This window comes from Corythoichthys intestinalis, chromosome 8 (assembly GCF_030265065.1).
Source record: "Corythoichthys intestinalis isolate RoL2023-P3 chromosome 8, ASM3026506v1, whole genome shotgun sequence".
Lineage (NCBI taxonomy): Eukaryota > Metazoa > Chordata > Actinopteri > Syngnathiformes > Syngnathidae > Corythoichthys > Corythoichthys intestinalis.
This window is the reverse complement of record NC_080402.1, coordinates 51,255,000-51,272,508: the sequence shown is the minus strand read 5'-3', so window position 1 is coordinate 51,272,508 and position 17,509 is coordinate 51,255,000. Positions and strand designations below refer to the sequence as shown.

Genomic DNA, 17,509 nt, shown 5'->3' with positions numbered 1-17,509 from the left:
TTTGACACCTGTCAATGGCAATCAGTGTTGTTTTTGGCAGCCCAAAACAATTTAATTTTCGTTTTAGTCTTAGTCTTTTGGATGAAAATACTTATTTGTCTTCGTCAATTTTTAGTCATTTGAAAGTGTGTGTTCATCTAGTTTTAGTTGGCAATTACTCAAAATGTTTGCATCTATAAACTTCAAAAGTTTTAGTCCATGAATAAATAAATACATAAAAGGTTTCCAACCATTTTGAATAAACATTGACAGACGAGCACATCATTTTAGAGTCTACAAGGACATCACCATCTTAGTGATAATAATACACACTCAGCAGGAAAACAGTACGTTATTTTCAATTAATTAAACTCACCTGGATGCCACAAACTGTATGTAATAAGTTTAAAAAGTTTAAGACGACACTCACCACGCTAAATGCTTATGCTAACGCGAACGCTATGCTAATGCTACTAGTTACTTTTAGTGTGTGATTATCACTCAGTACAGACGTTTAAAGGCTAAACCAACATGGCATATCTCGCCAAGATAAGAAAACAACACTTTCCAAGCAGCACCTAATATGTATTTCACAAAAGTCTGGAGACTGGAGAGGACACACGCTAATTCACCGGCCGATGAGTAAAGCCTGAGTTATGCTCCTGCATTGCGGTGATGGCGAAGTGACTACGGCGTCAATGAGCATTCGATAGTTCTGCGGTGAAGGAACGCGTTGCTCTGTAATTCACTGCCAAGCCACTAGAGGGGTGTGGCGTTATGTTTGTACAGTTTTGGGGCATTCTTGTTGACTTCCTCTAGTCTATTTTAACGGAGAAAAAAATAAATAAACAACGCAAGATAGAACGCTTGAATGTGGATCTTGAGCTCATTAACTTTGAATAAATGTTGATCATACAAATGTTGAGGCGCAGGCGACGCAGAAGACGGTTTCGAGGCGGTTTGGCAGACTTTTAATGCCGCCCAAAGAGTTCTAGCCTCGGGTGGAAACCAGCAAGCTGTGGCGGCTAGCTTCAAACTGGCGTCGAGCACTGCTTCCAGCATTTTGTCCGAGGTCTCCAAAGCCCTCCAGCCCGATTTGTTTGCCGTGTCCTACAACCAGCTAGTGGGAAGCTATAGCAGATTTCTGGCGGATATGGAACTTCCCAAACAGCGTTGGAAGCCTTGATTTTAAAGTTATCGTAAAAGCACTGAGGCACTCTCAATCAGTGATGCTGTATCGAGTGTGAACTGTCTGTCGTTGAAAATTAAACATCAAAACAACTCTTGACACCAAACCTATGCTTATTTCTTTATATTCTTGAAGTGTGACATGCAAATAAGTCAAGACTCACAGCAAACATATGTACACAATAAATGATGAAGTGCACCAACCAAAAATACGACATGAAGGGATAAAAAGCTGGCAGTGTTTGGCCAACTCTGTCACCAATTCGTGTGGCCATTCGATTCCGAACACACACATACTTGTCTCGGTTGTTCTTCCATTTTTTTATTCCATCGCTGGCTGACCTCCAACCCCGTATTTTCTGCAGTCTCCTTCCACGAATCGCTTGCCATTTGGCAATCTTCATAATGTCTAGACGAGACATTGAAGAAGTTGTAGTACTTGCTCTTCGTTGATAGTCTTGTCGGCTTGGTCCATTCTTGCATGTAGCAAAATCATGTTTGACAATGGCGGTGATTTCGCGCTGAATCGTAAACAACAGTCTGAGCGGACCAATGACTTTCCATTTGGGCCACGTCACACGTGTTGACGCGACATCATTAAATCCAGAGGAGCAAGAGAGGCTACGGCGGAGGGTCGTAAATCAGGTCTTCCTTGACGGCGCAGGTCGAACGCGGAAGCATAACTCGGCCTTATTTGTGTGTGGGGGGGTACACAACATTACGCGGACGATAAGGAAATATCACACAATGTGAATTTAGGACGAAAACTATGGCCAATTTTCATCTCGTTCTTGTCTCGTCAGACAAAAACTGGCATCCATCTTGTTATGTTTTAGACTCCCAAGACACATTTTTTAGCTTTTCATCGTCATTAACAAATTGTTTGTTTGACGAAATATTTTCGTTATCATCTAAACAACACTGATGGCAATAAACCCTCGAGAAAAACAACAAAAGGGTACTTAAGTACATCAGTATCAGTCAGCACATACAGTCATGGACAAAATTATTGGCACCGCTGGAATTTTTCCAGTAACTACACAGTTTCTCCCAAATATTAGCGCAATTACAAATGTTTTCAGTATGAATGTGTTTATTTTTTGGATTTCCATTGGGAAAAAAAAAAAGAAAGCTGAAGCAAAAATATACACAATTTCATACAGAATGCAAAAAAATGGGCTGGACAAAATTGTTGGCACCATCAACTCAATATTTGGTTGGGCATCATTGAGAAGAAATAACAGAAAGCAGTCGCTTCCTATAACCATCAACAAGTTTCGTGCACCTCTCAATGGAATTTTGGACCACTCTTCCTTTGCGAACTGTTCCAGGTCTCTCAGATTTGAAGGGTGCCTTCATGCAACAGCAATTTTAAGATCTCTCCATAGTGTTCAATATGATTTAGCTCCAGACTCATCGATGGCCACATCAGAATTCTCCAGCGCTTTGTGTCCAACCATTTCTTGGTGCTATTTGAGGTATGTTTTGGGTCATTGTCCTGTTGAAACACCCATGACCTCTGACACAGACCCAGTTTTCTGACACTAGACCCTACATTCTGGTCCAAAACGTTTTGATAAATACCTGTATTTCATGACTCCTTGCACACTGTCAAGGAACCCAGTGCCAGAAAAAAAGAATGAAGCCTACAAAGAAAAGAACACAGTGCTTACAGTCAAACATGGTGGCGGTCCAATGATGTTTGAAGACCATCAAAATATTTTGGGCCGCTATGTAGGATGTAGTTTCAGAAAACTGTCTGAGTTAGAGGTCATTGGTAATCTAACAGGACAATGACCTAAAACATACCTCAAAAAGCACCAAGAAATGGTTGGAGACAAAGCGCTGGAGAATTCTGAGGTGGCCATCGATGAGTCCAGATCTAAATAATATTGAACACCTATGGAGAGATCTCAAAATTGCTGTTGCAAGAAGGTACCCTTCAAATCTGATAGACCTGGAACAATTTAGACAGGATTTCCATCCATTAAATAATGTTACCCTAACCCAGACTCACCACCTCCTTGGACCATGATATTAATTTAGTCAGTCGAAATTGTTAGGGTGTGCGACGAGAGGGGATCCAAATGCAGACAAGCAGGAGTTGTGGCGAATAATATTTTATTGGTGACCACAAACAATAACGTGGCGGGCGTAAGTCATTCTGCTCGGGGTAGCTGAGCCGACGTGGGGTGTGGAAGCTCGGAAGAAAGGCAGGCGTGGAATCCGACAGGGGCGCGCAAAGTCAGGACCTGGGGCGAGAAGAGAAAAGTCGTGAGCCGGGATTCAGATAAATAATTAAGTACGCAACTGACGTGGTAAACAGACTAGTTGATCGGGTGACGAGGTGGTGGCATCCACTGGCTCATGAAGATGGCTGATTGTCATTGCCAGCTGCTGTGGCCGCTCCACCCGTCTGGCGTCCAACATGCAAATCAATAAAACACTCACACCTGCCCAAGGTGGGCCAGGGTTCAGGAGGGAGGGGCCAAGGCCCTAACAGAAATCATTTTTATCAAATGCTCAAAGGAAAAAAAAAAGATTGTTAGATCAACACAAATCTTGGGCAGGATTTTTGCCCATCAAGTTTATGTAGAGTGTCCGTGTAAATTTGTTTAATAAATGTATTTTGGATCAATCAAAATGTATCTGTCAAACCTTTCTCTAAGTCTTAAAACATGGACACCTACAGCTTATTATAAGGTCTAGCATATTTTTGGATATTTGCTTAAATTTTGTGAAATGTATAATCAGCTTTGCACAAACTATTACATTATTACTATTAAATGCACATACTATATGCAAGTCAGACAACAATTTAATGTGTTAGATCAAAGAAGGGCTTGGATTAGTTTTTTTTTTTTTTTGAGTGGACGGACGGACAGACAGACAGATTGATTGACTGACTGACTTGCGTTGTCTGTCGCTGTCTTTTCCTGAATACAGGTTGCGGGGGTCCATCTGAACAAATGGACTTTGGACTGGAAATTGGGATTGGCCTGCCTCGTCATGTACGCTATCTTTCTCTGTTTTTCTATCCTCATTGAGTTCAACGTCTTCATCTTCGTCAACCTCCCCATGTGCCGAGACATCCACTGACCTTGCTCGTCCTCTGCTATTTCATCTTCTGGCAAAGGCAAGCACAGGCCTCACTTTGCTCTTGGCACCAACGGTTGTGCTACCAGCGATTTATCTTTGGTGCAATGCACACCGACAAGGACAGAAGCGCGTAAGTCACAGCAACGGAGATTGTTGCTCGTTATATTCGAATGCACCTGGTCTTGGGACAAAGTGAACTTCACTATCAGAAGAAGCTGCTACTGGAACTGACTGACTGAAAGAGAAATTTTTAGCTTGATTGTTACTCTTTGTTACAGAGTTTGTATAAAATATAATCAAGGAATTTCTTTCTTTTTATGAACTGAAAAACACATCTATCATTTATGTACATCTTATTAATGATAGTAGCTGGAATTCTCTTATTCTCTAATTGTGGTTTGTAGTGATAATTTTTCATTTGATCACATTTGCGGTTAAGTATTCCACTTCTGTAACTCACGCCACTGTTCCAAAGTCTCTGCCGTGTTTTTCTCATGAAATGGCATGCTGTCTATCATCTCTTGCTTTGCACTGGCACAGGAACTAAGGATATTTATAAATGCTACTAATACTGTACATATTAAATCATAGGCGGAGATTGAGCGGCGGCAAGGCGGGCAGTGCCCCACCCCCCTGGTGTCTGAAAAATGTCATTGCATGTTAATTGACCTTCTTTTAAATGAATTTAAAGAGGAAGTTCAGACTTTTTGATGTAAGAATTAATCTTCGAGTTTGCGGGGGTTTATTTAGTCGGTGGAGTAGATTTCAACAAAGTCCATGCAATTTGTTAGTTATTTGCTAGTTTCCGGGCTCCAGAGCGGCTAAGCTAGTGCATGTCAATGGTGCATGCTTAGCTTACCAATAAAAAAACAAAATATGCACGCATGAGAAACACTGATGACCCATGCAATCAATAGTGTTGGCTATGTTCACCATTCTATGTCAATAATTATAGTATGAACATCAACATTTGTAATCCAGCAGCTCTGCAGGGAACAGGCTGTCTAGGTAAGCAGGGCAGAGTGATATCACACAGTTTTTTTTTTTTTTTTTTTTTTTTTTTTTTTTTGCGGGAAGGAAAGGCATTCCCCAGCAGACTGAGCACGAGTGGCCGAAACACTCCTCTCCATTGTGGTCGCATTACATCTCTAAAAAATATAGTGCAGCAGAATGCAATGAATTACAGCACTTCGGTGTGACATTGTTTTGGTCGTATGGGTATTTCGAACAATGATCTGCATTTTGAATTTTTTTCATTATGCTAGATCTATTAATATTGTTTTTTATTGGCATCCTAAGCAGGGACCATTGACTCGCGCTAGATTAGCCACTCCGGAGGCCTGAAACTAACAAATAACTGAAAAATTTCACGGATTTTGTTGGAATCAGCGCTTCCCCTTCAAAATAAAGACCACGTTGTTGTCTATAAAGGTTGTAAAGCAATAAAATAAGCAACAAAGATGAAATAAATGAACAAGAATCCGACAAAGTACTTCAAAATTATTTTTCAGACAGGTCAAGTGACTCGCACCTTAGAGACGGTTCTTTGGTTTGCTTAGCCAAAACTACACCTGAGGAGGCAAGATGGATATTTAGAATTTCTTCAAACTTAAGCTTTCAAACGCTTCAACAACAACTGACTTTAATTGAGGATTTAACACGAACAGGGTCAAGATGTATATACAGTGGTATGAAAAAGCATCTGAACCTCCTGGAATTTCTCACATTTTCTGCATGAAATGACCATCAAATGTGATCTGATCTTTTCTAAAATCAAACAGATGAAAATACATTGTCTGCTTTATCTTAAACCACCCAAACATTTATAGGTTTTCATATATTAATGAGGATAGCATGCAAACAATGACAGAAGGGGGAAAATAAGTAAGCGAACCCTCCGCCTAAGGATACTTAAAGAGCAAATGAAACCAATTTTTACCAAACATTTTAAGTCAGGTGTGTACCTAATCACTGATGAGTGGTTCAAAGCTACCCTGCCCACGATTAAACACACACCAGGGAAGAATTCTCTTGATAAGAAACATTGTCTGATATGCATCATGGCTCAGTCAAAAGAGCTGTCTGAAGACCTGCGATCAAGGATTGTTGATTTGTATAAAGCTAGGAAGGGATACAAAACCATCTCTAAATGTCTGGATGTTCATCAATCAACAGTCAGAGACTACAAATGGAGTTTGGCACTGTTGCTTCTCTTCTAAGGAGTGGCCGTCCACCAAAGATGACGCCAAAAGTTCAGCGCAGAATACTCATAGGGGTAAAAAAAGAATCCTAGAGTGTCTGCTAAAGACTTCCAGAAATCACTGGCACAGTCCATTATCTCTGTGCATACACCAACTATATGTAAAACAATGGCCAAGAATGGTGTTTATAGGAAGACTACATGGAGGAAGCCACTGCTATTTAAAAAAAAATAAATAAAAAAATGTTGCTCGTTTAATGTTCGCAAAAAGGCACTTGGACACGCTACAGATGTTTTTGCCAAATATTTTGTGGACTGATGAAACCAAAGTGGAATTGTTTGGGAGTAGCACAATCTCATGTGTGGAGGACGAAAATGGAACAGCTCACCAACATCAACACCTCATCCCCACCGTGAAGCATGATGGAGGGAGCATCATGATTTGGGGGTGTTTTGCTACCTCAGGGCCTGGACAACTTGCAATCATTAATGGAAGAATGTATTCAAAGGTATCAGGATGTTTTGCAGGAAAACCCGAGGCCGTCTGTCAGGCAGTTGAAGCTAAAAAGAGGATGGATGCTTCAACAAGACAATGATCCAAAACACAGAAGTAAATCAACTTCAGAATAGTTTCAGAAGAACAAAATACACGTTCTAGAGTGGCCAGGTCCAGACCTGAACCCCATTGAGATACTGTAGCATAACCTAAAGATAGCTATTCATGCCAGACATCCCAGGAATCTGACTGAACTACAGCAGTTTTGTAGAGAAGAATGGGCCAAGATTAGCCCTGATTGATGTGTCAGACTTATTGTTATTGCTGCCAAAGGGGGGCGGGGAGGCAAAAAATATTAAATGTGATGGTTCACTTACTTATCTTCCCCCTTCTGTTTGCATACTATCCTCATAAAAATATAAAAACCTATAAATGTTTGGGTAGTTTTAGTTAGCGCAGACAATGTTTTTTTCATCTGTGTGATTTTTACAGTGATCAGATCACATTTGATTGTAATTTAAAGCAGAAATGTGAGAAATTCCAAAAGGTTCAGATAATTTTTTATACCACTGTATATGTATGTAGTATTTTAATTTTATTTCTGACACTGCGTTTTAGGGTCATCAACATGTTTTGCCCCCCCCCCCCCCCTCCACACACACACACAAGTCAAACTCCGCTTATGTATTAAATGTAAATCCCTGTACATTTTGAGTTTTATTACCTCTCATGAAATCTGCATATGAAATGGATTTCCTTGTGGCATCTTGCACTGACACTTTATTTACTAGTTTTGACTGATTCTCTCAGTGGCAGGCACAGGACGCAAAAGTCTTCCCACACAGGGATGTTTTTGGACAATATTAAAAAGAATTGCTTGTTAAAAGTAACACATTTTATTTTTGGGGGGAGTTTTTGTTTTTGGTTATAGACGCTTTGCGTGTGTGTGTGTGTGTGTGTGTGTGTGTGTGTGTGTGTGTGTGTGTGTGTGTGTGCAAGCGTGTCTGCTTGTGTGCACGAAGAGGAGCCAATGACATTGCGTAATCTTATTGGAGGGCTTAAATCATTATTTATTTAGGAATTGATTTATTCGAAGATCGTGTCCACCAGTTTGAGGCCTGGGTAGGAGTGAAAGTATGGATGATGATTATGGAGTTGATGCACTGTACCTAAAATGGATTCTGGAAAATGACTTGATGTTTATATTTAAGAATATATGTTTATACAGTACATGAATTGTATATTTGGAATTGTATTGCCACAGATCATGGTACTAAGATACAATATTATTTTTCTACCATTTAATTTTAAAAGAATACGTAGAAACAAGTGTTTTATGGCAGCATGTGATGAAGCACATATGCAGACTAATGTAATTGACATTTTATCGTTCACATAATGTTGTCCCTTTAATTCCTTGTCAGTAATCAAAATCTTGGATCAACATCCCTTTCAATTTCAAATGCTTGTGGCCATTTTCTGTTGGGTTTGAGCCTAATTACACATTTTTTTGTAAACGGTTTTGCCACTTTTAGCATGTCTTTAAACAACATATGGAGAATGTCATTGATTTTCATCAATGAGGACTCAAAATGAAATTTCTTCCTAATAGGTCCGTCTGGGATATTTTGTGAACGTGAAAAGGAATCAGAAGTGTTAGCGTTCCTCTAATGTTTATTTCACTGGTACACTTGAAATGTTCAACATGAACATTTTTGTGTGTATGTATAAAATACATATCAAAGAACAAGTATAACTGCTGCGGAGTTTGCATGCTTCTTTTTCAATGCAGAACATTTTGTATTTTAATGTATTTCCGACACTGTTGTTGCAGCTCTGTATATTTCTAAGGGATATGCTCCCATAAACAGATGTCCAGAATAACCCGTTATATTTGCAGTATTTAGAATGTAAGTTAGTTTATAGTTACGGTAGTTAATGTTAACATATCATTAATGCTCATTGTTTCTGTATTCTGTTTTTTTTTTTTCCCGTTGTTGCATATCTCTGGGCAGGAACTCATAACCAGTAAGACACTACTTCTTGCAATAAACCGTTTTGCATACACTTGAACCACACAAAAATGTGTTTTAAGTCTTTGTGAAGGAATGCCTAAATCCACAGTAGCAGTGTTTGTTTTGGCAGCCCTTTTAATTTTTGTTTTAGTCGACGAAATCTCATACAAATTTCGTCTGGTTTTAGTCAGCAGTTACTCATCATGTTTTCGTCTGTAAAATTAAAAACTTTTAGTCCAAAACATAGACTTCATAATGGTATTGACAGGACACGGGGTGGGTGGCTAATTAATATGGGGGCCTATCTCTGTCAAAACTGACCGAGTGGAAACGCAGACAAAGAGCTTTTTATGTTGAACGTTTTGTGAATAAATGCTTAAATCCTTGAATTCTTTATAGATATGGATGTAAAACAGTCTCGATTCATGGTTAAAAGCTAAAAAACCGGGCAGTTAGCATTTGTTGTACGTACAGTATATACTGTATGTCGAATGCGCTGCTAGTCTTTAAGCCACTGTGGTGCCGCCCTATCAGAACAAAGAGCTTTTTATGTTGACATTTTTCGGAATAAATGCTTAAATTCCTAAATTTCTTTTTAGAAATGGACATAAAACAGTCTCGATTCATGGTTAAAAGCAAACAAACAAACAAACAAAAAAAAAAAACGGGCAGTTAACATTTATTTTACATAAATATGTTGAATGTGCTGCTAGTCTTTAAGCCACTGTGGCCACAAAGAGTTTTTTACGTTGTGTATATAATATTAAGTGCTTAAATCCCTGAATTCTTTATAGATATGGATGTAAAACAGTCTCGATTCTTGGTTAAAAGCAAAAAAGAAACGGGAAGTTAGCATTTATTTTACGTAAATATTGAGAATTATGACGCGCTTTGCTGTAGCGCCATTTCTCCCATTGATTTTTTTCACAACTTTTCAAAATGCATGGTAGAAAAAATATAATAATTACCTTGAATCCTCAAACAAATCACTCCTGAGACAATCCTTCCTTTTTGTATGCAGTACAGCTTTCATACTTTTTCAACCTAAATCCGGTGTTGGATCGCTGCATGTGTTGAATAACTGCGACCAACCTCGACCAACTGAATCGGAGTGGAGGACAGCCCCCTACTTGAAGGCGTGGCACAGCGTCTAGCGTCTATCTAAAAAATAAAGGTTTCCAACAATTTCAAATGAACATAGACGAGCACATACTGTAGGGTCCACAAGGACTCCAACGCCAACTTGGTGATTGTGATACACACTCAGCAGGAAAAGCAGAACATCATTTTCAATTAAACCCACCTGGAAGCCACAAACTGTACAGTATGTAAAAAATGTTGTCCGAGCCTTTAACGCTGCGAAGGCTGGGATTTGTTTTACTCTTCTAAGAGTCAAGCCAGAAGTTGCAAGCAGTCAGTATTTCCCAGTAATTGCTCATTTACCAAACAAAACAGCTGAAGTGGGCTAATAGCTAAATGCCATTTCGTCAACTGGCTCTCCTCTTGACTTACTCACGAGAAAAGCCAAGCGGCTCTGCTTTAAACTGGCCAGTGTTTTAAGAGGACGTTCGCCATTCTGAAGCTAATGCTAACATGAACGCTACGCTAATGCTAAGAGTTAAATTTATTGTCTGATGTAGAGGATAGATCGATTCGGGTCGGGCCCAAAATGTCAATTATTTACGTTCGGGTCTGGTTGGGCCGGACTTCTCTCTCGCGAACTTATTTTTAATAAATATATATTTACATATGTACACTAAAACGATGTATGAATGTTAAACTAAGGAATACTTGTTATAAAATAAATAATTTGGATAAAACAAAGAAGGCGCTGTGCATGCCTGCGCACATGAACGCCGTGGCCCCGCCCTCTTTTTAATCTCCCCCTCCCGCCTTGCACCCTCTGCGAGTCCGCATCCTGGTATTTTTTTTTCCGATATGGAGCAGCAAGGAGTGAAAAAAAAACTAAAGACGGGGGAATTGAAAATGCAAGCATGCACCGCGGTATGAGTTGGGTATGGAAAGGCTTCAAATTGATTGTTGAAGATGCTATTCAGAAACCTGTGTCGGCTACGAATGTGGCGCTCGGCTCTCATACGCGAAATATATTTAACAAACTTTTCCAGCGTTATTTTGTTGTGTAAATGCATACATAGTGATCACAAAAATATGTAAACTATTTAAACGTTGAGAAAACTTGCGTTTTTTTCTGCCACCAAGAGACTCAAATAGATGTCAAATCCACTATCTGCCTGATTGAACAGACACACAAATATAAAAGATATAAATGTTTATTGAATATGCATCTTACACTCTTGTTTAACTGGGAGAATTTGTTACGAAAGACAGGCTTTAATTTGTTATTGCTATGCACAGGCATCGTCACAAATGTGATCACACAAAACGCAACCACGAGTCGCATCCCCGCATTTCAGCCTTCTCCTGAGTCCTCACAAATAAAACATAAAATTTCGTGGGGGCGGGGGGTTTGGGCTTGGGCCTACAAATTAATATATATATATATATATATATATATATATATATATAGATATATATTTTTTTTAAATTTTTTTTTTTACTGGGCTCGCGCCTACAAATTTTGTTTTTTTGGGGCTCGGGCCATCAAATCAAGTTAATTGATCGAGCTCGGGCCGGGTCGGGCTTTAATACCCGCAGCACGGGTCGGGTCGGGCTGGATTTTTAAGGCCCGATCTAACATCTTGTCTGATGATCACCCAGCACAGAGCTTTAAAAGCTAAAGCAGCATTATATATTCTCGCTTGCCAAGATAAGAATACAAATTTCACCATGTTTCCAAACAAGCAAGATGGAGCGTTGCCTAGCTTTAGGCAATGTCTACACTAGGATGGATAATGGAGTTAAACGTTTACATTATTATACTATACGGCATGTCAGCTACACTAATGTACCTCTTGTCCGGATATTTTATTACGCGGGCTAGAGAGCCATCGAATTTTTTAAACGCCGGATAGAATGTCTGGTGTTCCGCCGGCTACCCGTGTAAAGTCGGGGCCAACGGAAATGACGTCATGGGGCATTATGGCATCGTAAACAATGGAGGGGAATGGGACAGACGCGGCTTTCCTCATTTTACAACTGAAAAAATTTGTAAATTTTACGCTTCAATATGTCCGGAGAAGAGATCGAACAACGCCCATAAATTATAAGCTTACGGTTCAGAAGTAACTCATGCGGAAGATGACGTCACACACGGGGCTGCTCCTTTTTGCGCAGGCGTAGTATGCAGGCGTCCCTTGCAGGACCGTGGCATTTATAAACGCACCTTAGACGTAGTGTGGACAGGTATAAACTATTGTCCGAATTACAAGGCATAAAAATTATCCTTCCTAGTGTAGACATTAGGCACATCCTAAATCCTAAAGCGTGAGGGAGAGGTGCAGCACATCTCACATGAGTGACACGACACAAACACTGTAACAATGCAAGCTGATGTACTTCACGGACAATATGAAAATGTCACGCATTGTGAAAACATGACAGAAACTATGTAGCATTTTCGTCTCATCGGACGAAATCTGGCATTCGTCTCGTTATGTTCTAGTCTGCCAAGCCATGTTTTTAGCTCATCATTGTGACGTCATCGTCATGAAAAAATTGTTCGTCGACAAAATATTTTCGTTACGGTCATTGCTGACGAAAACAACACTGCACAGTAAGTCACTGCAATCCTGCCAGCAGACAATTTTTCTCACTGGTTGGCTCGTTACAGCAAAGGATGCTTGCGGGTTCTGTGTAGAGCAAAAAAACCTCAGTCCCGATGCTTTAAGAAAATAATGCAGGTTCTATGACATCAGCTCGGATATTTAACTACGCAGTCAGCATGCTTGACTCTCATATTGACAGCGTGGTTTCTATCCCTGTGTCGGGTGACAGCAAGAGGGAGCACGTGTAGTCTTTATTTATTTCAAAAGTAAAGATGGAATGTTGCATGGTGAATAATAATCATTTAAAAAAAGAACCACCCCTGCATAATGAAGCACACATTTAATGTGATTGTGTCGAGTTTGAGTGACATAATACTTTTGCTGATATTTTCAGCAATAAATCCTTCATAAAATATCTGGTGTGAGTCATCCAGGCAGTGTATTATTATGGCCCTTGAAGGAAAAAGTACCTTTTCTTGTAGGCACCATCTAACTGTTTGTATTACTCTAACACATCCAATATAAAATAAATAGCACTTATACCAAAGTTAAAGGAGAACAAGGAGAATATAGGGCATAAGAGATAAACAACGCCTTCTTATCACAGAAGCCCACCGCGTGCGTCATACAACTAACTGAGCAAGATTGACGCTGACAAGCACATGTCTGCACCACCAAGTCTCGCAAACAGTTCTCCCGGACAGTCCACAACAGATGGCGGACAGTCTGTCCTAACACAAGAAACACAGGAGAACGCCCGATATCCAACTGATAACACGACTGACAAGACTCCAAGAGCCCCTTTTACGCTGAGGTGGCAAAATCCACAAACCTCGTTGCCCAGACAACAGTAACTCCCGAATCCTCCTGTCCAATCCACAAACAGACAATAATCCCAAACACACCCTTCTTCCTGCCCACGGCCCGCCCCGCGAGAGCCTTTAAAAGACTGAATGTTTGACTAATCGTTGTCATTTTTCCCGGGAACCTTTTGTTGACGTATGATAGAGTGACCTTGCCTCCCCGCCTGAGTGTTTCTGTTTTGCCTTGCCGTTTTGATCTCTGTCGACCTGAATAAATTGTTAACTTGTTTTCGGTGAGCCTTCTTTAAACCTTTCAAGATGGAGTCAGTACAAAGGGTTAAGACTAAGGTCAACGCGCAGAGTTTGCCCTTCTGGCTGGATTGGCGGGGTCCCGGTCGTTGGCGGTTCGACTGGCGCGATTCCGGGGTCTGGCTAGAAGGTAAGATTCCTTCACTCTGCATTGATTAGAGGTCAAAAGGTATAATGACCCAGAAGCTGTTAAGACAAAAAGATGATATATACTGTATATTCAATAATAACTTCATCAAAAATATGTGGAGGGCTAAATTGCAAAAGAGGGAGAGAGAGAGGTCAACCATGCAAATCGTGCTGACTACTGAGTTGAGATCATAAAAAGAGATGACCCATTAACTATTGAGCAAGACAGGTCATTTACGATAATAAATTAGTGAAACATAAGTAAAAGACTGAATTTTAAACATAAAAGAGGCGTGGGTCAACCAGGTCGCACAGTACTATGGTCCAGTACTGATTTAGGGTGAAAATTTCAATTGCAAAGGAATGTATAAAGCAAAAAAGCTGATACGGGAGGCCTGATTTCATTGTTGTTGTTGATGTATTATAGTATTATGGCCTTGCATTGATTTGGTTTCAAAAGGTGAAATGACATGGTATTAATACAGACAATTACCACAAATGAGCCATTGCAATTAGAAGGGTTTTGGTTTTCACTGATTTTCATTGCTTGACAATAAGGCAACTAATCGATTAAATCGATTAAAATCGATTAATAACTTTGCCAACTAATTTGATAAACGAATTTTGCCGGCAGCTATGAGCAGTCCCGTTTGGGTCCTTGTTTGTGTGTAATGTGGGGCTGCGCACGCCAGTGATTAGAGGAAGAGAGAGGGAGTTCACTGCTGCAGCTGCAGCTGCTGCTGCTGTTGGGTTGCTGAATCAATAATATTACGAAGTGTCGGGAGTTAGATTGTCTTTTGTGTCGTTAGATCCAGTGTTCCTCCGTCAGAGGGTGAATAATTGAAGCCAATTGTATTGTTCTTATTCTTTGTTGATGAGACGTTACTACTTAGCATGGTGCGCTAAGCTAGTTAGCAATTATACTAATTAGTGTCGTAAGTGTCTGTTTATACTGTGTTTTGGACTTGGGATATTGTTAGATAGTAAAGTTGTCTCATTTCTTTTTATAAAGAAACCACACACACAAACACATTCGTATCACAGCTTAGAGGCTCATTTCAACACAAACTCAAACTGTAAATTGTCATACAAGAAAGGATGCTTTGAGATTGGATTTGGGTTGTATTTATGAACAACTGTTTTATAATGAAAACTGATTCATTACAGTATGCCTGCTCCTTATTCGATTTTGTTGTTTAGTTTGTTTAATAAAAATAAATGAGTCATTGACACAATTTATATCAGTGCTTTGCTCACAAGAAAAATGTCAATCATCAGCATTTTTTTTATGTTTGAATGAACAGGACTTTTGTCTGATTTGTGTACTGAGAATTCTTTGTATGTTTTATATTCAGAACCTTTATTAAAAAAATTAACAGGTTTTATGTACTTGAAACAGTACAGCCACAGACTATAGTACAGTTAAGTCAGGAAGCTGTAATAAAATATTATTTTTTGATGGAAATATTCATCCATTTTGTCTTCATTGTTACTTAAAACATGCTTAAAACAACTCAAAATTCAATTCTGAAGGTAATTTAAAAAAAAGGACATTTATCCAATCAATCGATTAATTGTTTAATTAATCGCCCTATTAATCAAATATAAAAATAATCGTTAGTTGCAGCCCTACATAACACTGAATGAAACAAATTTTTCAGCTGTTATAGGCAGGGGTGAAAGTGGCTAGAATTTCTTGCCGGAACTCACCAACGTGAAGTTTGCCACGGAGCCAGACTTTTGAATTATTTATTCATTTATTTTCATTGGGGTGGGGGTGGGGGGGTCAAACCTTCTAAAACTACTGAAATGCAAAGAAAACTGTTTTGGCACAGTTGTTTCTATAACACAAACAAAAACTGATTTTCGTTCAAAATTGTATTTTTTCAATGATTTGCAAAATAAAAGGTAAGAAAAACAGCAATAACCCCAACCTCCATCTCCTAATTTTTTATTTTTCCTCATTTTCTCAAGTACTAAATGACAAATCTCAATTTTAACTAATTAAGAACATATGATGTATGTTAAAATTGACGTTAATGTAAACATTTACTTTTGCTTTCTTTTTTTTATTATAATAAAGATACAGTGGGGAGAACAAGTATTTGATACACTGCCAATGGGTTTTCCCATTGGCAGTGTGTCAAATACTTGTTCTCCCCACTGTATAAGTAACATACATTCAGAAAAATAAGTACAAATGACTTATATTATGCAGAATAAAATTGAATATATTTTGAAGATCGCACAAACATTAACTTTTATAAATCATAAGGAAATGAATTAAGTAGCCTAACATAAATGAACAAATATAAGTCCAAAGTGCACATTGACACTAAGATGTTCTAAACCTCCCAATCAGAGCAAATAAAACTAAATATGATATATAAGCCTCCTCAACTCTTTCCTTGCTCATAAAGATTTGATCCATTTTCTGTTGCATTGCCTTTTTTTTGTCGCATCAATTCAACAATTTTTTTTTTTTTTTGCTGTTCCAGAAAACATGCACATTTGAACCAATCAGACCTAACTATCTCTGCTGATCACATGTCAGTATGTCAGCCAATCAAACGGATAAATGAGTCCAGGCGTTTTGCTTTGCATTCGCACAATGACGTGACTCATCATTGTCAGACTTAGATAACTGCAGCAGATGGGCAAACTTCCATGCTGTCCGTGGAATTAAATAAAATAATAAATATCGGTGGAAACGGATTACACTACACAAGCACTTTATTATGCTTGTTGTAAACTTGTGTTTGTTTTAAATTTGTGTATGTAAATTTGATGTTGGTAGAGTGTTTTCTTCTTGGAGATGAACTGCACGTGTGGTAGCTTAGCATTTTTTTTTTTTTTACATTTGCCGTCATATTTTTTGAATCAAAGCACCGTGTACCGGAACAGCATTCCGGCCCTGAATCTTATACCGGAACTGCGTTCCGGACCTGAGTCTTATACCGGAACTGCGTTCCTGACCGTTCTGGCCCACTTTCACCCCTGGTTATAGGTAGATATAGTAAAGGAGAAATCTTGAGAACTTTACCCAGATAGCAGACCGACGTTGAAAAGATGATGGATCAACATTCTGCTGTTGAGCTTATATCGTTGAATTAACATCACTTTTGCACCCTCAATTAACGTTATTTCAACATTGAAATCCTTACAAAACCTAAACGTCATTTCGATTATTAATAATATTGGAAAAACGCTGAATTCATTTTATTGTTTTCGACGAAAACGCCCGCTCATCCATAATTCAATGACTTTTCAATCATATTTCCCAGTCAATTACAACTATTTGTAACAGTAGTTCATAAACTATAAAACAATCATCACCTGACATAACATATTGTTTCAACGTCACTTGATGTCGAAAATTTCGATGTCAACCATACTGATGATTTTGATGGAAAATTAACGTTTATTCAATGTCGGTCTGCAATCTGGGTAACTACTGCTTCACATAATATTTGAACAGATCTGGTGCTACATTTGTTTTCATGTATTCATTTATTTATTTTTATCACAGAGATAATGCAAATTAATCAACATTGCAGGAAATACACTCTGTGTCAAGTGTTGTAACATTGAGACCTATCCATTTA

The 17,509-nt window shown here is 38.9% G+C and overlaps 1 protein-coding gene across 2 annotated transcripts in view; it reads left to right on the top strand.

The window, feature by feature from the left end:
* LOC130920244 (sodium/potassium/calcium exchanger 3-like) overlaps positions 1–5,296 on the top strand; it is an 88,126-nt gene extending 82,830 nt beyond the window's left edge. For both annotated transcript variants that reach the window (XM_057843309.1, XM_057843308.1), the window contains one exon: positions 4,114–5,296. In XM_057843309.1, coding sequence (XP_057699292.1) covers positions 4,114–4,266 — 153 coding nt within the window. In that variant the 3' untranslated portion in view covers positions 4,267–5,296. The remainder of the gene's footprint in view (positions 1–4,113) is intronic.
* The last annotated feature ends 12,213 nt before the right edge of the window (positions 5,297–17,509 follow it).